Below are 25,051 nucleotides of genomic sequence, written 5' to 3' on the forward strand. Positions count from 1 at the left end.
CCATTCTCTATTTCATTTGTTGTTTCAAAAATACTACAAATGCAAAATTTGTAGAAGATGTAGCAGGAGAACCATTGTTGTACCTGGAGCATATTTTTTATGATTTACATAATCATCCATGTTCATCGACGTTTTGTTGGAGGCTTGCATGCGATTCACTAAAATGGAGGTTTTCCGGGACACCGGGAAAGGATGACCCTAATATCGATCGCGATGAATCATGATGTGATCGTGGGGTTTGGAAAAAGGGTAGTTCCTGACGATCCCCAACATAATGCAATCATTTCAATGTTGGACACCCTGTATTGAACAAATTTTAAACATATTTTCATATGACATAAACATATGAAATGTCATAAGCATTAAATGTCAAATGTGCTAAATTTATCGTAAGCCCATTCGAATGAAAATCGCATAAAAAACTATATCGAATCGCAAGATGCATCCATTCAAACGATTGGTGAAGGTTCCATTCAACGGCGGCCGTTCTTCTTCTTCTACTTCTTCTTCTTAGTGGCGGCCATTATGCAAAGCGAAAAACCATAAAAATCTATGGTCTCCAGACATAGGTAAACAGTTGCACTTGGACTATGAGTCAGAGCGTAGACAATCTGAGTTTTTTCCAGTGGACCCTCGGTGAACAGCATCCCATAAAACTGCGCATACTTACCGGTAGTTCTATTTCGCGGTCGAGATCGATGCTGTTGCAGGACCAACGGTAGCAACATATTGCCTCCATATTCTTGCACCGCTTCACCAACTTTCATGTCTCCAGGGCTAGCTTCATGTTGGTTATTATTTGAATTCATTTTTTGTTATACTTATTTGCAAACACTCAATTTATGCTTAACTGGGATGGTCCGGCGTCCTGAAAGTCTGCAGCTGTAATGGGGCTCGCTGTAAGTGCCATCCGTCTTTCGATCGACAACAAATGTCGTGCGAGCGAGATAGATGAGGCTCGCTTTAAGTGCCATCCGCCTTTCTATCGACGACATATGTCGTGCGAGCGAGATAGAGTATATGCACTTTTCAAATCGATTGCACAAACGCAGATTAAGCCGATCGTTGCGTTTGCGTTAAAACGCATCCGTTTAACAACATAAGGTATGTAAACATGTACGACCTGTTGGGCTGTAATCTTTATGATCTTTCGCTAATCTTTAACACATTAATAAAAACTTTTAGAAATAATGAAAGAAACGGAAGAAAGTGTTGATATTAAGAAAATGAAATGAATGAAAAAAGTAGCATTCTAAGATAGATGAATTCTTTGGAAATCATCTGAAAGCAAACATATTTTTTAGTACTTTTTACTTTCTAACAAATTTTCTATTGACACGATTGTATAGTTGTGTTTGTGCAAATGCATTTATTTCTGGATGGCACATTTAACGCCATCCAGACAAAGAGACAATAAAAGTGCAATACTTTAAATGCAGTTAAATGTTTGATTGTTATAGCATGAGGCGAAATTTTATGGTACATTTATATTATTGCATACCTTCGAGAGCTGAGACGTTTGAAATACGTCTGGTACCGGAAAAATATATACAGCTCACGTGTCTTGCAGGACACGCTAAAAACGTGTTCTGTAAAATGTCGAAGGTACTGACTATTGATTGAATGATTAAAACATACACAATACAATGGCATAAAGTAAATTGCTAAGTGTTATTCATTTTGGAGTAACGATCAAAACATACGACAAAATGTTAAATTTAGAGGATCGCAAGTCGGATAAAATTATTTCGCTGTGCAAATTTGGTCCGCGTGTCGTTGTTTACTCATAGCTTAATTAATACATTTTCGATCTGACTAATGTGTTTTTTTTTTGTTTTTGATACATAGATTTTATTTGTACATCCATCATTTGTGCTACGACCTTTTGGCTACAAGCTGTTTATTTTTACATCTTCTTAAGATAAAAATTCACAAAGTTACGGAAGGTAGTAGTAGCTGTAACCGTCCGGGCTATTTGCAATATACCACTGAGGATTGTGGGAAACCGTTGTCTGAGCAACTGGTTGGGGTTGTTGCTGCGGTGGAGCCAACGATAAAGCCATTGGTGTCGACAATGCTTGATTTGGAACGTGGGGCAAATTATTATTCGCATCCAAGCCAAGATAGGCTCCCGATGGAGCTGCTGCTGCTGCTGCTTGTTGTTGCTGGTGCTGCTGCTGTTGTTGCTGGTGTTGCTGGTGTTGTTGCTGCTGCTGGTGATGATGCTGTTGTTGGTGCTGATGCTGTTGTTGTTGTTGTTGTTGTTGTTGTTGTTGTTGATGATGATGTTGTACATGATGATGATGATGATGATGTTGTTGCTGCTGTTGTTGTGGTTGTTGTGGCAGTAGAATATGATTAAAGGACGGCATCGGCGCATCGTACATGCATTCTTCTTCTGGAGGTGGCGAAGGTGTCGTTGGTATCTCCAACTCTCGTTGCAAGTGCCGTATGTACTGGATCGCCACCCTGTGAGCAATGTTACAAAAAGCATTTTTTTGTGCGATTTGTGGTTCGTTATAAGGTCAACATTGGCACTCTTACCGTAGGCACTCAATCTTGGAATACTTTTTACCGGAAGCTTTCTTATGGGGGAGCCTCGAGCGAAGTAAATCGAACGCCCGGTTCATATCACGCATTCTGGTCCGTTCCCGATCACACGCCGATCTCTTGTAATCTGCAAACGTAGAAAGTTAGATGACCTGAGTCTGCAATAACTGTCATCGATCGTCCTCCATTACCGTTTTCTATTTCCTGGGCTCGTTTGCGCCACAGATTCACGTCACAGTGGGACAAGAGATCGGTCGTCGAAGAGTTGCTGGAACTGGAAGAGACGGTCGTCGAGCACTGGCTGACGGTCGATGCCATGCCGGTGGTGGCCGCCGTGGAGGACGATTCGTTTTTCCCCGTCAGAGAGTTTGTGAACGAAATCACCACGTTCTTCACCAGCCGCTCACTTTCCTCGCTCGTTTCGGCACTGTTGATGCGCGTAAAGTCCATGGCAAACACCGGCGTCGGCGATCGTCGCTCATCGTTCACCTGAAGCAACGTGGCAGGCGGTGTAGATCGTGGCGGCGTTAGTTTTAGCACACTGGCCGGAATTGTAGCGTGCTCGGTAGTAACATTGCTACACGTATTGCCGAGAGCAACCGGCACCGCCGAGTTGTACCCGGTGGAGGTTAGGGTTCGGTTGCGCCTCGTCGGATAACGGCGCTCAAACGGTGGACACTCCGGGTAGCTACCGGACACCGTTGGATAGGAGGCGACAGTAAGGACGGGGGTGTGCAGTGTCTCGTAGGACTGATCACGATTGGTCGTTGCGAACGTTTCGACGACCAACGGCGCACTGTTGGACGTTTCCGGATAATCGCGATCATTGGTAAGGTCGATTGGAATAAGATCGGCTATGTTCATTATAAATTCACCAGCCGGTACGCCTACGGAGCAGTATATCACTATATTTGCATTTGTTTGCTAATCAGCATACGGTATCATCTCGAATGCCATCGAACCTTTATCACAAAAAACGCATTTTCGTCCTTTCACTGATCTTTTCAACAGAATTCAACTTATAGCTAAATTGATCGTCCGTCTGGTAAATTTTTCTTCGGGACAGCGAAACTGTCTCGAAATTGCAATCAAATTCAACTAGGATAAGATCACAACGTTACCACGTGGAGTTCTCAGCACTGAAGCACACGCCAATTTCCGGTAGAACATCCTAGAAGACATCCGAATTGATACTGACGCATACGCACTAGATCTCGTTTTGACCCTCGTTTTCAATATGTACCACATTGATCGTATGCCACCCGGTCTCGGCTGCACGAATTGATACAGAATTGTTGTTACTCTCTATTTATTTCCACGTATTTTCCTCACCCCGATCGCTGGACTGATTCTAAGTTTTTCTCTTGTTTTCTTTTTCCCGCCCGCTCTGTGGCCTCTGTCTCGGGTGGCTCCAGAGAGTTTTGTGTGCACAAGTGTCTTACCTGTGCGGCTACTGTACCGCCGTCTCAAGGCACATACAGCATCATTGCTATGCCGCAACGGTCGTACGTCTTCGAACGCTACGAGAAGGTTCTTTTGTGCGCCCGTCAGAGGATCATTTATCATTCTTTTCACGCGCGATCATTGAATGTCTCTTTCGTCGTCCGCTTTGTCAACTTCCGACTCCTTGAAACGGGATCCAGTAATACTGTACAGTTTGGAGTCGGATGCGGAAGGCGATGGAGAAATTGTAGACTGAATTTTCTTTTGCTAAGGGTTCGTAACTAAAGGATAATCGCATCGGAAGGGTGAAAGTCCTTTGTACTGAAGGTAAAGATAATCAACATTTTCTTTCGTTACAAATCCGTTACCCAAACTCGATAACCAGACAGTTGTGTTTGATGAAACTTTTATTTTCATGCCCCCATTCTTCCGTAGGGTGATATTAGCGAAGCAATGTTGCGGCAATAAATTAAATAAATAAATGTCCGTCGGTTGTACACCTGCAACGCAGCATGTAAAGTATCATAATGGTTATTCTTTCAAAACGAAGCACTGATGCCGAAAAGTACCGATAATTGCTTGCCGTTAGACGCGATTCTCTCTTCCGAAGGATTCTAATTCTGTTTAGATGATTTCTTGTCTTTGCCCTTCTTCTTTCCCTCTCCGCCAGGGCCATTAGAGATGTCCGTGGTAACCTTGAACTCGTAGTTCAGTTTTCTCGGCGTTAGGAACATATCCAGCACCTCATCCGTGACATCCTTCCGACGGTTCTGGTGTTCGGTCACGATTGGTTGCAGCGTGTCGATTGCGATCTTTTTCATTTCCCCACTGAGTAGCTCGCCCTTGCCGTAAGCCACCCGAATTCGTTCCAGCTCAGCGTCGTCTTCGAGGAAAAAGCGTAACAACTGAAAGCTTACGTCGATGTCGGTGTTTCCACCGAATTCCCGATGCTCCTCGAGCGTTGGACGCCCACCAGAGAAGGCATGCTTGTTGATTTTCGTTTTGATCTGCTTCGGAGTGTCGGTCAGGAACACGGCAGAGTTAGTATCACTGGCGGACATTTTCGTGCGGGCTCCCTGCAGCGCAGGGAAGAAGCTCGAATGAATCAGGGCCGGCTTCGGAAAGCCCAACCTCGGCGATACGTCCCGGGTCATCCGGAAGTAGGGATCTTGATCGATGGCGCAGGGAATAAGCACCGGTAGCTTGTCCGTTCCAAAGATGAAGGGGAACGTGGTCGAAAAAGCTGGCGCTGCCTGTGCAGCTGGAAATCCTATCTTACCAATCACATCTGAGTCGCCGAAACCGAAGATTCCCTTCACCTGATTGAAGGTGACACACTTCTGGATGCGGATGATATTTTGATAAAACTGTGGACATCTGCCCATAAAATCCAGGTTGGAGAAAATGAACGTTTTGTTAGGATCGAAACCGATCGCGATGATGTCCTTCGCATTTTCCCTCGCCATTCGCATCGATTGCTCAACCGTGAGATCTTTCCACAGCGTTTTTTCGTCATCAGTCAGTTGAATCACCAACGGAACATCGAATGCTTCCTGGAGCCACCTGCAACAGAAACGAAACTTTACGTCAGCCAAATCAACGTGTTTCCCATCAATTAAGGTCATACTTCGTCACAATGAATGGCACCAAATGTCCGAGATGCATGGAATCCGATGATGGCCCTCGCCCGGTATAAAGGTAAAACTTCTTGCCTGTCTCGACAGCATTTAGCAGCGTGTGAAGGTCACGGTGGGAGAAGAATATTCCTCGGCGAATCAAATGATGAACCGGTTTTCCGGCGACCTTTTCCAACCGTTCGACCAGCGCCGCATCGATATGTGAGCATCCGAAACGCTCTGCAGTGTAAGTAAAATGTTAGATTGATGCAATCCACTGAAGTGCACTGTAGTTCCACGTTGCAGATGCATACTTATCAACTTATCATAGTCGATTCCGGCGTCCGACGTGCTTGTAACAGTCCATGGATCTACCACATCCTCTACCACTGCAGCGGGAGAATTTACACTTTCGCTGTTGGGAGTTTCCTCCAACTTTAGCTGTTCAACGGATGGTGAACTACTCATTATTTAACCACTTTATGAAACTTATTTTCATTCAATAAAACTGTGAAATCCGATAATCCTGTTAGCACCCCTTTTTAGTCCAAGTTTTCTTGCCAACTCCGCGCTTTCAATAATGCGTGAACTGTTTGACACATGTTTTTGTTGCTGTTCGATAATTTGATGTATGTCAAAAAGGCACTGACAGCATTTGACAGCATCCCAAATTCATCGAAGAAAATAACATTAAATTATTGGATAAAATTGTTAATCAATTATGTGATCTGTTGTTTCTAGTTTTATAAATGCTTGTTTTTTCAATCAAAAAGCTACAATGTTTAGTGTTTTTACCTTTTGAAATTGATCGCTTTTTCAACTGTCAAAAAGTTTCATGTCTGTCAAAGTTGTCAAAGCCATGAGAAAATAGAAACGGAGCGAATTGTTAGTAAATTTAATTGATGAAAAACTAGTGTTAAAACAGTTTTATTGCCATTCAAACAATTAATTCGATTAGTCGAAATAGTGCAGAAGTCCTATGGAAGCTGAGATTATGACGGACTACAACGATTTGCAGAAAGAACTGGACCGAGCCAGAAGTAACCTGAAAGGGTTGAATGAAAGCATCCGGAGAATAATCGGAAGGGAACCGTCCGGTGCGGAACAGTACAACAATGCTCGTGGCGGTCAGTTAGGTATAGGAGGGGGCGGCCCGGGTGGAGGAAACAATGTAGGAGCGTGGGACAACTTCGAGAGCAGAAAACGAAACTCGATGGCGTTTGAGACGCCAAGCATGGCCGGGCAACGTCGAGAACAGGAGCGACGATACTCAGATATTGGAACCCAAAACCCTGCAAAGCGTCGTTCTTTCGGGGAAACAAAATCCGTCTTCAGCCGCCTATCAGGCCCCCCGAATCGTGACGCTGAGTACGAAAAGCCTCGAATCTTCTCCCGCGTCATCAAAGAACAACCGTCCAAAGAGGACATTGTCGCCGCCCAGGGCACCGACGAACGATCCCGGGCACGGAATCGCCGCATCTTCGGATCCCTGCTCGGCACGTTGCAAAAGTTCTCTCAGGAAGAGTCCAAGCTGAAGTCCAAAGAGGAGAAAAAGGCATTGATTGAAAGGAAGGTGGAAGAGCAGGAGAAAAAGGAGCGTGAACATATGCGCAAGGAAAAGCAGTGTTTGTTCATTGACCGCAAACGACAACAGCTAGAAATCCGTGCCCTCGAGGCGAAGGTTGCGAAGCTTAAAGATTTGGAGACTTGGGAGAAGTCGAAACGCCCGCTCCGGAATTTCATCAAAACAAAATCGAACCCACCGATATTCTTCCTCCCGAAACGGATGAATGCTGCCATGGGGAAGAAGCTGGAAGAATGCCAGCAGGAACATCAAAGTATGCATTTGTTGACATTCGGTGTCATTTTATGAATTGATTTATAATTTGTTTTGTTTAATCGAATTTTTCAGTTATGATGGAACAAAAGCAACAAGAAGTAAAAGAAAGTATCGAAGCAATCGAAGTGCGAGTCAAGGCGGATATCATAACTCTTGAAGAAAATGGTACTAGGGCACGCAACAATTCCAGTTTCGACAAATCCATGGATAGCTCGAAGGCGAGTGGAAATGTGGAGAGCAACGTTGGCGGTAGAACTGGTACGAAACTCGATCGGATAAAAATGGAGTTAGACGACGAGGATGAGGATCACAATACTGCATACGCTCATTACGAGTACGAAGATCAGTGCGACGTCCCGGAGGGACCGGCGCTACCCGCATCGATGGCGTCGCGGTTTAAAATTACTATTCAAAACGTACAGGTCAAAACAGGTATTGTTGTCGCACAAAACTGTGCTACTAGCCGATGTTCGACGAGTTGAGTGATTTGTGTTTTCAAAATTTCCATTTTCAGAACCTCAAGAGTCACTGCACACGCCATCCGCGAAACCTAAAACCGTTCGGCTCCTCTCGTCCGAACGATTGGACGAAGGTGAAGCATCTCGTTCGGGGTTAGACAATGATTCCGACAGCAGGGAATCGCACTCGGTTGCAAACCTTGGGAAAACTATTCAGATAACTTTCAGAACTTCGCACCCGGACGACAATTGATTATCGTTTGAGCGGTCATCCACCATACAAGACGGATAAGGATGATGGATAAACACATCAGTACGCAGAGAAAATTTGATTTAGAAGAGAGTGTGGTGATTCTGGGATATCGTTTACCCACTGGTAAGTCATCTGTCGTTTAGTTATAGTGTGTAGGATCAGTAGGTTTGAAAGGTTAGGTTTGAATTTCGAAAAGTGGTGTGCTTAACAAGCCGGGTATACAAATGACCAAGAACAAACAATGATCACTACTAAGATTCACCACTCCCCTATGCTTGTTCTCTTCATAATACTGCCAGCAGAAGGCAATTCATATTTGCCATTATACAGTCACTTGAAAACCATTGTCGATAGGGTTTAATAGAACAACATAGTGCGTCTGTCGGCGCATCTAGGCTAAGTAACATTTTTCTCAAACAAATGCTGGCGATATTGTAAGGCTCCTAATGCGTTAAAAGCAAAAACAACACTCAACAATGAAATCATTAAATGTAAATCCTGTTTTCGACAGTATGGAGAGTTCGAATATTGTTCGTATCAAAAGAGTCTTTTTTATTTTCTCAAAGTAGACAAACGAACTTGAATTGCAGTAAAGAGGTTAAGAATTGATTAGCATTTGGATTGAAAAAGTAAATAATAAAGATTTTCGTACGTCCTATAATGTTATCCCTTTTTTAATTGTTACCCGAAGAAATCCAAATGTAAAGATACACTTTTTTTCTCTCCTCGAGCGAGTAGCGGCAACCGCTTTTTAACCGGTGACACGAAGTGTACAAAATTAATCATCACTAAACCAAGCAATTTCAAAGTAGGCGACAGAACAAAATTAGTCAAATCTAAAAATAGAATTCGTAGAATGGTAGAGCTATGGTAATTGATAAGGGCACCAAGCCCCGGCGTTTTTCGATTCTATTTTTTTCGTAGTCGATTCCTAGCAATTTTCTCTACAAATTCATAAATATTTGTGGAATGCGGTGGTTAATGTGGTGGCCGAATGGAGTGGAGTTTAATTTGGTGATTAATGGAGAAAATTACTGGTACTCTGGTAGGTTTACTGAACAAAACGACGAAATAGTGTCGTTAGTGGATTTGAATATCCGCTTATTTAACTCCACTAAAACTAGAACGCTTCTGGCTGGGGCTGGGATTTGATTGATATGTCCCTTCTGGTTGGACTTTGACTGTAAAAAAGGTCGATAACGTGCATACAAACACGTTCGAACACTTCCTGCTCCAGGTGAGGTTCGAACTCACAACCCCGGCATCGCTCATATCGAGCCACGTTTACTGTCATATAAGTACCGTGCGCTAACCAATTGCGCCACTGGAGCAGAGCTAACAGCTGGTGTTTATGTTAAACAAAGTAAGGGTAAAGTGGTTGGGGGTGATGTGGAGCACTGGGGCGCGGCGGTGTTGCGCGGAGTATGGTTGGATTGATTATTCATTTGTTTTTATCGTTTAATTTAACCAAAAACTCACTTGCTGGGTGCATATAATAATTATTGATTTCAATATATTTGTTTCTTACCATTGGTTTTTAAAAACAATCACGGCGGTTCATGTGGCCGCATATTTATTTGATTGATTGGTTATACATATTTTCAATAAGAAACGTAAGTAAAACAAAACTCTCAAACACTAATGGTTTATTCGTATTAGTGCTTAGTTTTATTATTTTCTAATTTATCTTACGCAAAAATTTACATGATTAAGAGCCATTGCCTTTCGTGTAAGTTTTTGTTTGCTATTGTTGTTTCTGTTTGCTCCGTAGTGATTATTTCACGTTTGATATCGCATTCACATTGTTCACGGTTAAATGTATTAATCTACTTATTATTGCTCAACGTTACAGCTACCGTACGCTCATGGACCATCATTTCGATAGTAGAAAATGCGCATTTTTTTCAAATTATTTTGGATGCGCTACTGTAACGGCGCTCTTGCCTACCTGTTTTCTGAAATGAACCCTGTTGTGACCCTTTACCTCGCTCGAGGGTACGAAAAAATATCTGCTCCATTACGCCATCGAAGTAAAACTTAATTGGTAGAAACAAATACCGAAAATAATTTTTTGTCCGCCCTAATGCAATAGGAAAACTCTAATAACATGTATTTTATTTATGTATACTGCTCGAGTATTTCCACCACGCTTCGGGGTTGCGAAGGAAATCTCGCGAAAGGCAGCGGTATCGTCGGCGGCTAAATGGCATTTGGTCAGTCTCCAACCGGCCGACATTCACGGATCTTCAACTCTTCAGAATACATCCGGCCACCGAGCGCTGCGATGGAATGCGAAGCATGATAGAAATACTACCTGGAGCACGTTAAGTGGGCCAATGGGCCGTACCGGTTACTGTAGGATGCTTTCGCGCCGCTCATGTAGCGCTTGAAATCTTTCGTTCGCAATGTTTGTTTCGGTGTCAGGGGAGAGCAACGACGATGATCCTTTTGCCGGAAGGAGGTCTACCCACCGCCACCGGCGTCTAACGGTTCTGGCTGCACGTACAAGAACGTTACCGCACAGACCAGGGAAACAGGGACAAGCATTGCCATACATACGCTCGTTGGGTTATTTACAAATGGCGTTGAATGCAGTGCACATGCCCCCCCCCCCGGTCGATGGGAAGCGACAGCCGCGAGCTGCGATCATCGTCCACAGCGCTCCCACCCGAATGGCAAAGGTGTAAGATAGAGAAGAAGGAAGGGAAAGGAGGCGATGGAGGAATCTCCTGGGGAAGTAAGGACTGGTGGCTTGTTCCTTCACGCTGTCCGTTTTACATATTGCTCGGCGGTCCTCGGGGACGGTGTCCGTGGAGACCGGAATGCCGGGAGCCTGGCCGGCTGTGCACGATCGCGTAGTGGTCAGAGTCGATTGGCAGCGATCGGTTCGAGTGGATCGTGCTGCCACCGCTCGTGTAGCCCTTGTTGTGTCCACCCTCGCGACCACCGTGGAGCGAGTAACGCGATCCGTACTGTGACCCGTGCCAACTTCGGTACGGATCGTACTCTTCGATGATCGACGGTTCCTTTTCGATGATCTGCAAAACGAATGGCATGCATGAAAAAGATAGAAACCGGCTAGCTTGACTTAGTTTTACCTCAGTCTGGGCACAGCTGCAGCTCATGGCCGTGCAGAGGAAGATGTTCATAAGCAGCATGATCAGGAACAGGACGCCGAGCGCGATCGTCAACCACAGCAGCCAGTGCGGGCGGATGCCCGTGTCGTCGCAAATCGGGGAGATCACTGGTCCGGGAAGGAAAAGCAATAGAAAGGTCAATCACGGTCCATCAACAAATGCAAATGCCGAACTTACCGGGCGCGAAAGCTGGATCGATCACAAACACGGTTGTGGCTGCCAGCAGCATACCATCATCGACCTGCCCGAGGGCGCGCGCCGACTTGACGAAGGCGTTCGCATCGCCGGTACAGACCGCATCGTCCAACTCCGGACAGCGGCCGTTGCACTGCACCACGTCACACTGGAAGTGCACCTCGGAGCCCTCGGCAAACTTGAACATCGAACTGATCGTTGCCGTGGCGCTTGTGCCGTCCGCATTCGTCCGGAACCGGGTCATCGTGTCGTTCTGCAGTGGACATCTGGGAGATAACGTGAAGCATGTTCAAAACCAGCTCTCAAATCAGTGGAGAGTCGCCGGGAATACTTACCCTCGATCATCAATCAGCGCCACGGACATGTTTTTCTTGTTGAAAGCGAAACAGTTCTTCACCCGAATGCCGTAGGTGCCGTTCGGGTTGGTCACCTCCGCCTTGACCGTGTACTCCCGATTGTAAACCGTCTCCCGGACGCGCCGTCCAGTGTTGTCCAGGAACTTGAGTGCTACCGCACCGCTATCATCCCTACCGGAATAAAAGAGCACATTTTTAGGTTATCGTTCATACGTGGCAAGTAAACGTTGTAACCCAAGCCGTCTAACATTACTATACAACGGAACCAAGAAGACGTTGTCCGTTGCTTAGAACAAAAGTGTTCGTCCGTCCGGCATCTTTGCTCGATTGCTCGATAGAAAACATTGGTCATCGTGTCAGGGTCAAGCGTGTGTTGAATATAAATTCCCTTCTTGTATTTCCTTTAAACGCTTTAAATCATATTTTCATTTCTAACTGCAGATTCTGATGTCCTTAACGAAACTGGTACCAACGGTTACCTTTACGCTCCACTGAAGCTAACCGATTGATGGAGACATTAGTAAAGGCCTCAACATTGACACGCAAGCCCCGAGGGGCGGAAATTGGCACACTCGCTGTTCGCACTCGAAAATGCGAAACCTGACATTGAAACGGACAACTCCGGTGAAGCTTCTCAATAAGGACAACGGGCCAGCCGGCCAGTGGGAGCGGAGGAATGTGATTGATTTTACCCTCGGATGTGGAGGGAACGTCACCGATTGCGTGGTGTGTAGTGAGGGAGAGCGGTTGCTGCAATATTCATGAAGGCCACTGTCATGGATCGACCCTCGCCTCGTCCGTTCCTCCATGATTCCGGTACACCTTTGTACGTCCGGCCATTCCGTTTTTGGGCCCATCTCTGGTTTGAAGTCTGCGCGTACTCGCAAGCGAGTGTGAACTCCGCTGATCGTTCCATAAATTTTACACCTACTAAAAATGTCCACCCTGCCTCCAGCTCGGCGCCCCTTTCGGAAGTCGCCCGCTTCCTTCCTCATACGCAACGGAATGTACGATGACGTCGCACCGTGAGCCCGGAGTGGCCGGGTCAGAGCTGCTAGAACGATCATGACACGTTTCTATCTCATTAGCACTAATCGTAGCCCGGGTGGCGTAATATTATTTTCACCTCCACCACGCACCGGTTAATGGTGGGCCCCTGCTTCATCGCTCTTTTTCTCTCCGTTCGGGACATCCCGCACCACTGAGCCGTCAACGGCTAGCTGTCTATCGTCTACGGTGATTCACTCCTAGCCATTCCTTTCCTCGATTCAGTAATACCCTGCACACTTCCTGAGGCTAACCGCGAGAAACACTTACCTGGCGAATCCTGTTTTGCCGCATGTGATAACGTAGAATTTGTCGTCGGCCAGCTCGAGCGTCTTGTGCACGCGGACGGCTAGCTGTACGGAGCGTTCCTCGGTGCGCTGCAGGCGAAAAGCATTGCCGTAGGCCATGGCATATGGCAGGGAGAATGAAATAGAGATGGAGGGAGAGGGGGAAGAAAAACGCAGATGAGATGAGCTGCTCGTTAAAAACGCGACTACAAATTTGTACAAACCCTTGCTGTGACAGCTTTATGAGCTGTTTTATCGCGACAGGCTTCGATTGGCCGGACGTGTTATTAATGAGTTTGTTAATATTGAGTTCGTTTGTTGGAGTTTGCAAATTTTATTGCCATTAGTCGGTTCGATTTAGAAAAAAAAATGTGAGATAGTTTTAAATAGAAAGCATTTTATAGGTTCAATGTTGTTTTATTATTTGAAACATTTTTTTACTTCATTTATCTGTTGTTGTGGTGTGAGCAAAATGGACAGTTATCGCACGTTGATTAGCAATACGCAGCACTAGCATTTCAAATATAACCGCAGCGACGCGCAAACGAAAGATTTCGATTAAAAGCAAAGTGACGAACTCGAAAAGCAGATAGTGGCGTTGGTGATCGCTCATCATCAAAAAGGTGTTGGAAACCAATTATCCTAGCCATTTGTACTTGTTCATTGTCACACATTTGTGGTGATTCATGGATCACGGACAGATAACTTCTCTTTAAAAAACCTAGTGAGAATTTTATGCGTGGGAAATGCTGACTCAACAACCGTTGTTTAGTTTGGAGGATTTTCCCCGAAATTAAATGAATAACTGGGAACGGAAGCATACCAGGCCGTAGCGTTCAAAACCATGCAACTCTTTCTTACAAGCCCACCTGCATTTGGGTCTCTCGAAAAAGCACTTACGCACAATTTGGTTGTAGTGATTTCTTCTAGAGAATGTTCGCACCGCTGCTTACGGTTTAGTGACTTACACTGACCAGTCGGAGGCATCTCTATTGGGAACAAACTTGTTAACGCCATCTAGTGAAGCACCCTCGCTACCAAAAAAGCCTACAGCCTGCCTGCCGTTTTTTTCCAAACCTTTCGATTTAAGACCTATCCCATCACCATCGACGACCTCCGCTAGGCCGACGATAGTGGTAAATTTGTTGTTACTTTCCCCGCGCCGCCTGATTGACCTAAAATTGGCAACCGTACTGCATACGCACGAACGTGGTGAAGGGCATCTCTATCCTCCGTAAAGTGCCCGGTATTTGTAGCTTTTATTCAGGCATATTTTTTTCTTCTACCCATTCCAAACCATTCGACAGACCCTAGGATTTTTTTTTCGATATTATTAGAGACGGTATTTGGCGCGAACGGCGAGGCATCGCTCGGAGCCCCAATCGATACGGGACGGCAAAGAACTCTCCCCAAAAAAAAAGACGGTGAGTGTGAACCTAAATATATCGAGAGCCCAGCGCCGGTAAAGTGTCGTGACGTCGTGAAGGGAGCAAAATTGGACCACGTCTAATGGTGGGGTGGCAATGGAACGGAGCGTCGGGTCGTGTCGGGTGAAAATGTCCATGAAATTGCCATGTATTATTTCGCCCTTCGCCCAACCGTAGGTGCTATCCTGAAGTGTTGGCTTATTAATTGGAAATTCAATTTTCTATCGCGTTGCGTCTGCCAGCCAATTTCCGTTTTCTCATGACCTGAAACCACCGCTTGATGTGCGTCCGTGGCGTGATTTCAATGGACGCCTACCACGCAAAGTGTATCATGCAATATTGCAAGTCGAAGGCAGTTCGACAAGCGGTCATTCCAGATCCGCAAGCAGAACGCAACGACCTTCCCGATGGTTAAAAAAAGGCAATCCGAAGCATAGGTCCAGCAACGGCTTCAGAAGTGAACCAATGGCTGACGATGCAACCTTCGACGGTGAGTCAATAAACATAATCAAAAGGCCAAACCCCGAAGGAACCAGCTCGACGTGAAGTTGTTCACCCCAAGGCACCCGCAGGCGATGATGTGGTATGGCATCAACAACATCCTACTCTGAGTGTGTTTTTCTCTCGGGCGCAAAAAAAAAAATCTGACGGGTGCGCGAAATGCATTCCAGCCTGTTGCATCGTTCAACATCCATAACTTGACTGAAAATAATCATTTGTAATTTTTTCCCGCAGTTGAGCCTCCTACACACACACACACGAGGGTGGATCATTCCCGGTGAGTCGGGCTGAAGTTCCGGTGTATCGAGGAGGTCCAAAAATGGAGGATACTTACGCACATCACTCAAGGGCACGCCAGACAAACCGTAGAGAAATCTTCACGGGGTGCTCTCGTGGTATCTCTGCTACATGGACAATCGCCAGACAAATAATGCATCGTGTACTGCATTCTAAAAGCATTTTCACGTTTAGCCCGCGGCATTATGGAATGCGCGTTTGAGTGCCGGATGCAAACGATGTCGAAGAACTCTACTCTCAGCACACTTTTGATGAAGCGGAAACCATTGGCCCGTCGAAGCTATCGGTCGCGTCGGTTTGTGGCGTGAGCCCGCTAGAAGGCGATAGAAGGTTCGCATTCACACCTCACTCGGTAAAGCGTTCTGACACGTTGTTCGTGTGTTTCCTCCGCGTGCACGGGGGAAGGTGACGCGGGTAACAACATACCAGAGAGACTTGGACCATTCGGTGGCGCGAAAGCGAAAGTGAAAAATCATCCGCTATTATTTCTGCACGAGGCGGTCTCTTCGGTCGAGGGCATCGGAAAGGCAAAAAGCCTCCAACCACGGGCCTTTCCGACTTCGATCATATCCGTCCGGTGGGTTTTCGATCGCGCAGGAGGTATGAGGGAAAATAAAACAACCCATCGGTTCGATTTATTTATTTTCGCATCGCGCAAACGTCGGACTGAGAAATGCCTTCAGCGTGCACGATAGAATGATGTACCTCGTCGGCAATGACAGTCCGCCTTTCGTTGTTCGAGGGGTGGTTTGTGTGAGCATGTTTTTCTCACGGGTGTTGCTGGGGACGGGTGTTGCGGAGGACGCACCCGGTTCCAAATGATCGATAGGCGACTGGCTCGACTTGCGAACTTTCTCTGTACAGATCAACTTACAATGTCACTGCTCGAAAAGCCGATACCGATACCGGTGGATAGCAGACGGAAATGGACACGGTTCGTCTGTGTGTTTTTCCATTAGACGAAGCTTTGATTCGTTATGTATCCTTCAGTTCGTTTTCCCGCTGACTTGCCGATCTCTGGCCCGGTTCGATGGTGCGTGCAATTACCTAAGACGGTGTCGTCGAAGATTATTGAAAGAGCTGTATTTGCCAAGCAAAGATTAATCGTTCCGAGCGAGTTAGTGTCACTGTTCATGACGACTTGCAATTAAAATCAAAGCACGAAAGAAAGGTCTTTGCGGTGGCGTTAATAATGCGGGTTAGTGTGGGGTTAACATTCGACTCCGATTAAACAAGAAACAAACCCGGAACGTGAAGCGTGTTGGAAAATCCGCAGCCCGCGATCGTTTTTTACGATCGACTAGCGAAACAATTTCCCTGAAGCCCATTTCCCCAAAAGGTAAATTCTTGCACCGTGTTTTAACACCATCGTGTCCCAGTTTAAAAAATGCGTCCCGAGCCGTGGAAGTTATTCTTCCATTGTGCAACCTTTTAGGTCAGCTGCAAATTTGATCCCCGTCCTCCCGGCCTCTCCGGATGGAGCTCTCGATACCGACACCCACACCCCGTAATAGCAACACCATTGGGTGGGTCACGTGGGTTGCGAATTGGTTCGCCATGGATGCAACGGCGGATGGCCACTGGATGAAATTTGCATTTTAACCACGCACTCGAGCCAGAGTCCACTCGGCGCTCTGCCCGACCAGCTGGAAAGATCGTCCCCTGGACGCTTGAGCCCGCTCGGCGACGCCGCGTGCATAACGCGATTTATGCTGAACAATGCAATTTATGATAATGGATTACAAATAATGATACCATGGGACCGATCGGCCGGCGCGGCCGGATGGCGGGCGGTCACCCTTGGCGAGGGCGGGCGGGGAAAACTAGGCGACCCGAGCGACCGGAAGGTATGCGCGTGCGACCTACAAAATCATTCCGCTCGGTAGAATAATGGATGGCCGGGCTTGAAAGGGCCGTTGTTTACAGATTTTGCCCCCACCATTTTCTTCCCAACCCATCCACGGGCAGGGTGATAAATTTCGGATTCTGTCAAGAACTCCCGGCCAAACGTTGCTGGCCACTCCCGGGGCGGGTTCCCGTTATTGGGGTGGTAGATTTTTCCTCTCCGATTTAACCCTAATCGACCTACAAATCGCAGTGCTTAGGCAGTCTTCAGCAGGATAGATTGTGCTCCAATACAAAGTTTCTAAGCCCTACAACACCTCAGTATTTTGGATCCGATTTTCTAACAAACATTATTTTGCAACAATTATGTTTCTTAAAGTACAGAAATCTTCTTATAGTACATGGATAAATTTATCACAATTTTTTGAAAAAAAACAACCATTCTTATAGAATGATCAGATCCATGATCAGATTCCCCAACACACTTTCCAAAAAAATTGCAGTCGTTTTCTATTATTTCATGCTTAGTTTACTTGAAGCAAAATCGTAAAATACTGTCAGTCGAAATGTAGAATGACCAAATTGCTTAAAAGTCAAAAACTCATTGTACAGTTTATTTTAAATTGTTGACAGTTCTTTTAAATTGTTTGCTTCCATTTCGTGCTTAAATAAAATTCAAATTAGATATTTTTTTCAAATCATATTTACCTAAATAGACCCCACACGAGAATATAACTTTCCCTTAACCAATGATAAGCCTTTTTTCACGCAGTTTGAAGTAATATCACCTCTTTTTTTCAAAACTCCATCAGTATAACAATTTGTATATCCATAAATTTCGCTCAAACGCACTATTTTTTCGATTTATATCGTACATATCATTCCCTCACGGACTTATCTGCACTTTAAATGCCTATGCCATTCCATATTTCGACTTCACATACGCTTCAACAAATAATTGAAAACGTTCTTATCTGCATGCATTACGTAAACACACGCCCGTCCGCGTTCGACATAGTCCACTTTCCGAAATCGTCCCTTTCCTGGCGGCATTACAATTTGTTTGCGGTATTTATGTTACTTCCCTTACAGTGCGATAATTTTGTGGCGCACATATACCGCCGATTATCGGTTAAAAATGGTACGGCCATGCACGTGCAGCGCACCGAGCCATAGCTTTCCCACCTCGTGACTTGTGGTAAAAGTTACACCGAAAACGATAAACCGACACTGCTATCCAGCGGCGTTGTTTACTGTGTATTTATTTTTTATTGTATACTTTTTTCTTTCTCCTCAACCCCAACTTTAACAAGTGGTTGAAGGCAAGTGTTGTGGAAAACTTTTCCGGATTGGATTTTGCCGGTAAATGCGAGGTGCAACATGACGAGGAGTTGTCTAGCCCAGGAGAGTGTTTACTGGTTTTTACTTTTTTCGTTGAAGCGAACTGATTTCATAACAATTTTACAATGCCGAGTTTCCGACGGCCCTGTAACGCTAACACAGTGTCTCACTTCGGTTGAATTGGCATCAACTTAAAGGGAAGGAAATGAACCCAAACAACAACTGCTGGTTTTCTTGAACATGCTGGAGCTCAAGGATTTTGAGGTAAAATAAAGTATAAGTTACTTCAACCGCTTTTTGTTCGAGAACCACAGTTCGTGCCGGAAAAAATGGGAAAATCATTCTAGTCCACCGTGCCCACATCCCCGGGCGACAACTAACACAAAATCAAAACCCTTTCCAAAGCGTGATTCCACGGAACGGTTGAAGCGAGGGCCACGATTCAATTTCTGCGCAATCTGCAGACGAAAGAAAGCCGGCCGCATCAGCTGCACCGAGGTGCAAACCCGATCCGATCCGGGTTCCGGCGGTAAATGGTGCACATTTCGTTGTCGGAAGCATTTAAATCGCAATAACCATCTCAATCGATCTCCTCCCGGCCGCCGTGCCCGGTAGAATTTAGCGGGACTTTGTGATCGGTGGCATCGATCGTGACCCTGCGCGCCGTGCCCTGAATTAGAGAGCAGGAGCTCCATCTAAACGCTGGCGTTTGGACAGGGCGTGCCGGGATGGTGTTTTCGTTTCTTTGCCGCTGTTTGGTGGTAAGGGGTTCTATCCCAAAGGGAGATATTTCCCGTCGGCGAACCCGGTTGATCACGATCACGGCAAATAAGTCCTTTCCTGCGTCGATTTACCTTGATTGACCCTTTAACGGAGGGAAGGCTTGGAAATTGGTCCGCAGTTGGGCATGATCGAGCTTTAACCACCAAACACCCTCAAGTGTCGGACCACGGTTCGTACGAATCTAAACAGATGTCTGTTCGGACGTGTCTTAATTAGAGCAAGGCCCAACAACCCTCAGGATATACGATCGGACCAAAAACGCAAATGAAACGAAAGACTTCTACATAATTTTAACAAATTCCCTGACACGATGATGAGCATTGGCGCGGGGCGAGAGACTTAAAGGCATCACTAAACGGACAGCCGGCGGTGGTTTAGAACGAGTTTCTTCGGAACCCAGTCCCTGTCGTAGCCCGTGACGATACAATGTTCAACGTTTCCTGTCAGGATTCTCGCCTCACGCCATCAATTCTACGTATTGACAACCGTGATAGATTAAGTAGAAGTTATAGCAGCACCTTGCGTGTATCGATCGCCGGAACCGACGTTTAACAGCATGACTTCAAAGAAATGCAACAGTGTTGCGACGAAGCTCGCCACGGAACACCACACTCTATTTCCTCTGTTTTACTAAGAGATTTAGTTCTAAAAGACGGGATCCAAAACAATCGGACATCAAACCTTGATCTCCAACGCATTTTACTTTTTCCTTTACGCGAACTTGTTTCTTCTGTGAAGCACAAGCAAACGTTCCATTCCCTCCCCGGAGCGTTGTAAGTGTCATCGGACAAACGAGCACTCATTCAAGCAGACACCAGCGGCAGTACATTAAACATTAACACCGTTCAATTTAGCTCGCTCACCACTATCCGTACTCATTCGCGCCGCTGGCCGGCAAAACGGAGATGTTCTTTAAACGTCGCCCCGAAAGCGGTGGACTGCGTTTGACAGCTTTATTCTGCGGCTCGTTCATCAATCAAATTGGATCGCTTTGCCGGACCAGGATCGCGTCCAGGGGCAAATAAAAAGAAGTGATCGTGTACAATTCCGTCGGACCATCGGAAGGCGTCGTGTTGCGATTTGTTGCGTACAGCAGCTAATTACAGGCAGAGGTGTAGGTGTGTGTGTATGTTCAAACAAGTTCTTGCAAATCGCACGTACATCCTTCCTTTTAGTATTCATTGCCATATCAATGACTAGCCACAGATCGATGGAATCCTTAGAAGGATTCCTCCTGCCTTCGGAAAAGAGAAACGAGCTGTCGAGCAAGGCATCTTTCTTAAAAGCCTTTCCCAGCAGCAGGCGGCTAAAGACATTGTCGAGCGGGGAAGCTTTGAAGGCGATTGATGGGCTTTCAGTTTCATCCTCCACAATCGGCCCGGACGGCCTATCATATCAATGCTGCAGACTTGTTGGCGAAGATTGTTTTCGCTGCCCGGTCCTTCTGCTGAAAGGAATTCGCTTATGCGCAACAGCGCGGTATGATGGTTCTGATTAATACAGCAGGCGGCAGTCATCGCCAGTCGGCAGCACATTATTCTTCTTAATTAAGTTCGATTTCCCGCCGTGTTGATTTAAGCGCTCCAATCACCCGGCCCGGTGGTTGAACGCTGAGACCGCTGAGGGTTCCCCGCCTGCTCGCTATTAATTACTTTCGCGATCGCGACTACGTGCGACCCAACGTTTGCGGTGGAGTGGACCAACGCGTTGTCTATTATCTATAGCAGGCCACGTAGTAGCGTTCGCTTCTTCGCTTGGATCTCATTTAAGGTAAAACAATTAGCATTAAATCAATTTGCTCCGTGCATGATCGCCGGGATGAGTTCATTTCGATCGCATGGAATCGTAATTCCATTAACCACCCAGGACCGTCCGTTTCGCATTTTTATCAGGTGCCGCTTGCCGGCGGGCTTGGAATTTGAAGGCCATGCTTGCGTTGCTGGCTGAACTGAGCTTGTGGCGGTCCGAGTGAAGGTAGCTAAAATCCATGCTCACTCACACACAAACTACTTCTAAACCCAGAAGTCAGAATGTTTCGCTCGAAAACGAGTTCTTGAAAAAGAAACAATACTTTAGCATTTGAACAAGGGAATGGTTTAAAATATGTGAGGCTGACTCAGGACTAACTTTTTTTCACCGGATTTGTTAGTTTCGAAAATGTCAACTCCAATATACCAAAGGTCCCTAGAACGACACAAAGCTACAGCCAGCGTTTTTTGAGATCTTGCTGCCGGCCTAACGATAAGACCATACCCAATCTGTGCTCTTATGACCACCGGGTTGATCAAGTTCCATAGGGAGCACTCTTATGGAACTTTAGTACCTTTAATGCGACATAATGTGGATCATCATCCCTCGTACTGTGAGATCAAACGTTACAGGAAATAAAGAACGTCTAATGAAGGGTGCTCGCGTTGGGCTCCCGAGTGAAACTAGTTCAACCTTGTAATAATGCGCAACGAAAGGCACGACTTCCGAGACTCCCGCAAAACCGGGTGAACCCTTATCGTCAAAAGGGCAGCCAGGTACCGGCAACCTAGCCTGGAGTCCGTCACGTTGCAGTGGCCTAGTTGTGATGGTGGAGCGAACCGTGGTGAAATTACTCTTGCTCCATGGATACAGCACCGGTAACATAATATTCTGGATCGTTTCTGGTGCGGCCAGATTTCTGGGCTCGAGCGTCATCATTAGGAGCAAATTACTAACAAACAAAAAACTATCCATCGACCAAGGTTGCACCCACCGGTTGCATCGGGTCCGGGTCCCGTTCCGAGAGGCCGAGTCCTATCAAAACTCCATCCGACCGACATCCGAACAAGGGAACCCGTTTTTGAAGTTGGTGCTCTCCCGTGCACACTAGCCTCGCCCGCCATCCCCAGTATTAATCTGTGTCGTTCTACTTTCATCACGAAAAATCAGCCTGCAACCGGGCCTCAACCGGGTGTGCCCCATTTCCGGGCATAAATCTGCGGTCAATGTGGGGCCAGCGAGGGAGCGGCAGGAACGCCACGGCCCATTTGCGACGGATTAGCAGTACCGAGCAAAGTCTGCGCCGGTGTTTGACGTCGTGACTACCGTCGTTACTGGTTTAATCCAGGCGATGCAGGTTGCAGGTGGCGCTCGCTATGGGGGCGCGACGTAAAACATACTGTTACAATCCCTAATCACGAACTATCAATGATTTTGAAGTTAGGTAAGGGGTCCGCTTTGTTTGGGCGTTCTGTGCGGCTCAACTCAAAGAAAGAAATCGGAGTCCTCCCCTGCTGGCGCTGTTCACCGTATCTCATGAGATGTACTTTGTTCCGAAGGATTCGATCGGGCGAATGTTCCGACCTGGTCGGTTTCGATTCTCTCCCTAAACCACACACAATAATTAAACGTTTCTCCAAGCAAAGATCGATCAATCAATCATTCCGCCCCGCCGTCGGTTACGTAAACAATCTACGCGGTCGACGTGGATTAGACGGTTTTTCCAATTATCATACTGACACACCGGTGTCAGTGGTTCAACAATCGGTACTGCTCCCGTTGGCGCTTCGCGATCTCGTGGGACTCCGCTCGAGAGAGGATGTCGGAGGGATGCGTGAGGTAATTACTTTCAATTTTATCAAAATCACCTCATCCACCACGTCGAAATGTGTTCGACGCTCCGTTGGGTGGTGCTGATTCATTTTAAAGTATATTCAAAGAAACATCGTGATCGATTCTGGGCAGGTCTTGTTGAAGGGATTGGCTCTATTACACGTCGCTCGGTTGTCGAATCTCACAATGTATTGTGCTCAACTCAATTTCGATTAGATTGCAGCAACTCGTGGTTGAACCAGACGATCGCAAGGAGTATCACCAACATATGAAATTAAAAATGTTTGAAGTTTTCTACTTGAATCTGAATAAAAATGTGAAGTGATAAATTTTACTGTACTTTCACATGACTATACTCTTATGTCAGATAATTTATACACCAATATGTATTAATAGCACTTGCAAAAACAGTTCCCTAGCTCACAGTTAATTTTCTTAAATTTTTGTTTTGGTTGAATATCTTTATTATAATTTAAAACCGAAAGTATTTCGATAAGCATTTACGTTTTACGTTTTAAAATTGGCTTAGGAGTTAAATTCATAGTTTTCAAATTTCGAAAGTACTTTGCCAAAGCCAAGATAGATAAAGTTTGGATGTCAAAAGTTCTTCCAAAAATACTAGAGTTATTTTTTACTATTTTTAACAATTCGCATTTGATGTACCAGAGACGTTCTGAAAAATGCAGCCTTTCTACATCATGCGCTCGACATAAATTCGCTTTTGAATTAGGTTCCGTCATAATGAAAACAGTAACAAAATGTATGGAAAAATCTACAAATTTACCCACTTATTAGCCTTCTTTACTCCATACCACCTACGGTGACCCCTTGTTGCTCTAATGCCTAGTCTGGCATCTTCCCATCCGGAGTTCGGTTAAGCTCAGCATTGCCGGCGAGCGAACAGCGTACACGGCACCCGGGTCAGGGCGGGCAATGTCGAGCAAGTTAAGATCCCAATCTCACCTGTCCGACTGGCCGTGGCCATGTCCGCTTGGCCCTTGGCGGACGTGAACTGGCTGCAGCCGATCGGAAGGTTCAATTAAAATGTTCTATCGAGAGCGCTTTAAATCTATATAAAGGTCCCTAATGAAGGCACTAGCGCTGCGCTGGCGTCCGGGAATCTCGCTCGCCCGTGGACCGATGCAGCTCACTTCACCCGTAACGGCCCCCGCGCTGGGAGCCGTTCAAGCGCACCGGGAGCCCATAAACACCACCACCACCGACCGGAACAGAAGGTGGTGGTAGCGGCGGCTGTGACGAAACCGTTAGCCGCAGAAAGACATCGCCCGGTTCCGCCGTACCACCGGAATGCTCGGTTCTGGAATCTGGTCCGGTCCAGCGCGCGAGCGTGCGCTTTCGTTCGGATTGGTATGTCTTCGGCGAGCCTGGCGCATAAACCGCTAAACACGAGTCAAATTAAGGTCACCCTTTTCTTGTGGGCCGGTGGAGATGTTCTGGATTTCGTGCCTCCGATCCCGATTGGCGGCGCGCCCGGGAAAAGGGACGTGCCATTCAACACAAAAACCAGGTGAAGTTCAGCCCTTTTTCCCCACCTCTCTCCCTCTTCCTGCTTCGGCGGGTTTGCCCGGTGGACGATGGCGATTAATTGGACGCTGATTGTGAAACGGTTCTTTCGAAAAAAAAAGTAAAGGAAAACCACAAAGAAACCACAATCTTTTGACCCCTCGGTGTATGAGTATGGCTTTCGAAGTCCCTCTAAGTCGTCTATTTCCTGTATTGTTATCTTTACCACTCGATTTCAGCATCATTCACAAGGCGAACAAGGTAACACACAACCAATGCGCAACCACTCATTACTCAGCAAAAACGGGCCAATCCTTACCCATTCCAAGCTGGGGCTTTGGCTCTGGAGTGCCTCGGACACAACAGTGTGAACAGCAATCCCTGTAGGGTCGTAAGGAAGACATGAATTCTTTCAACTACACGAGCGTATATGAAGATAAGCAGTGAGCATAGTCGAGATAAAATCTGCCGATCTTACCACAATAACCATTGACCCAGTGAAACTGCACACATAGTTGTCGAGGCGGTTTAGAATTAGGAGCTCACGATTTGGCTGCTTAGCGGATCTG

General features: G+C 46.2%; 4 protein-coding genes and 1 non-coding gene across 5 annotated transcripts in view; 1 reads left to right on the forward strand and 4 right to left on the reverse strand.

Annotated features, from left to right (window-relative positions):
- Positions 1–1,937: 1,937 nt before the first annotated feature.
- LOC131272719 (uncharacterized) lies at positions 1,938–3,414 on the reverse strand. The gene is made up of 4 exons (XM_058274556.1): positions 2,742–3,414; positions 2,545–2,677; positions 2,353–2,469; positions 1,938–2,145 (listed from the first exon to the last, which is right to left on the reverse strand). Exons 1-4 carry the CDS (start codon positions 3,412–3,414, stop codon positions 1,938–1,940), a joined length of 1,131 nt encoding a protein of 376 aa, XP_058130539.1.
- Positions 3,415–4,382: 968 nt separating this feature from the next.
- On the reverse strand, positions 4,383–6,174 carry LOC131272194 (tryptophan--tRNA ligase, cytoplasmic). Its single transcript, XM_058273850.1, has 3 exons — positions 5,924–6,174; positions 5,621–5,849; positions 4,383–5,556 (listed from the first exon to the last, which is right to left on the reverse strand). The coding sequence occupies exons 1-3, from the start codon at positions 6,075–6,077 to the stop codon at positions 4,608–4,610; spliced, it is 1,332 nt and encodes a 443-aa protein (XP_058129833.1). The 5' UTR covers positions 6,078–6,174; the 3' UTR covers positions 4,383–4,607.
- Positions 6,175–6,469: 295 nt separating this feature from the next.
- On the forward strand, positions 6,470–8,824 carry LOC131271769 (pinin). The gene is made up of 3 exons (XM_058273298.1): positions 6,470–7,447; positions 7,522–7,881; positions 7,964–8,824. Exons 1-3 carry the CDS (start codon positions 6,589–6,591, stop codon positions 8,158–8,160), a joined length of 1,416 nt encoding a protein of 471 aa, XP_058129281.1. The 5' UTR covers positions 6,470–6,588; the 3' UTR covers positions 8,161–8,824.
- Positions 8,825–9,389: 565 nt separating this feature from the next.
- Trnai-uau (transfer RNA isoleucine (anticodon UAU)) lies at positions 9,390–9,491 on the reverse strand. Its single transcript has 2 exons — positions 9,454–9,491; positions 9,390–9,425 (listed from the first exon to the last, which is right to left on the reverse strand). It is a non-coding gene; the product is annotated as a tRNA-Ile (tRNA).
- A 1,443-nt stretch (positions 9,492–10,934) lies between these two features.
- The window catches only part of LOC131272730 (uncharacterized), a 37,103-nt gene continuing 22,986 nt past the window's right edge, over positions 10,935–25,051 (reverse strand). Inside the window, exons 3-7 of the mRNA XM_058274568.1 lie at positions 13,166–13,272; positions 11,828–12,019; positions 11,475–11,758; positions 11,259–11,404; positions 10,935–11,198 (exon numbers count right to left, since the gene is read on the reverse strand). Of these exons, the coding sequence (XP_058130551.1) occupies positions 10,935–11,198; positions 11,259–11,404; positions 11,475–11,758; positions 11,828–12,019; positions 13,166–13,272 (993 nt within the window). The remainder of the gene's footprint in view (positions 11,199–11,258; positions 11,405–11,474; positions 11,759–11,827; positions 12,020–13,165; positions 13,273–25,051) is intronic.

Source organism: Anopheles coustani, chromosome 3 (genome assembly GCF_943734705.1).
Source record: "Anopheles coustani chromosome 3, idAnoCousDA_361_x.2, whole genome shotgun sequence".
Taxonomy (NCBI): domain Eukaryota; kingdom Metazoa; phylum Arthropoda; class Insecta; order Diptera; family Culicidae; genus Anopheles; species Anopheles coustani.

Bases quoted from the DNA above. Each gene is read 5' to 3' on its own strand.
- LOC131272719 (XM_058274556.1), bottom strand. From the start codon at position 3,414: ATGAACATAGCCGATCTTATTCCAATCGACCTTACCAATGATCGCGAT. The intron at 2,678-2,741 runs GTAATGGAGGAC...CTACGTTTGCAG, and splicing joins AGCCCAGGAAATAGAAAACG to ATTACAAGAGATCGGCGTGT. The intron at 2,470-2,544 runs GTAAGAGTGCCA...CATTGCTCACAG, and splicing joins TCCAAGATTGAGTGCCTACG to GGTGGCGATCCAGTACATAC.
- LOC131271769 (XM_058273298.1), top strand. From the start codon at position 6,589: ATGGAAGCTGAGATTATGACGGACTACAACGATTTGCAGAAAGAACTG. The intron at 7,448-7,521 runs GTATGCATTTGT...CGAATTTTTCAG, and splicing joins ATGCCAGCAGGAACATCAAA to TTATGATGGAACAAAAGCAA. The intron at 7,882-7,963 runs GTATTGTTGTCG...TTCCATTTTCAG, and splicing joins AAACGTACAGGTCAAAACAG to AACCTCAAGAGTCACTGCAC.
- LOC131272194 (XM_058273850.1), bottom strand. From the start codon at position 6,077: ATGAGTAGTTCACCATCCGTTGAACAGCTAAAGTTGGAGGAAACTCCC. The intron at 5,850-5,923 runs GTATGCATCTGC...CTTACACTGCAG, and splicing joins CGACTATGATAAGTTGATAA to AGCGTTTCGGATGCTCACAT. The intron at 5,557-5,620 runs GTATGACCTTAA...TTTCTGTTGCAG, and splicing joins GTGCCATTCATTGTGACGAA to GTGGCTCCAGGAAGCATTCG.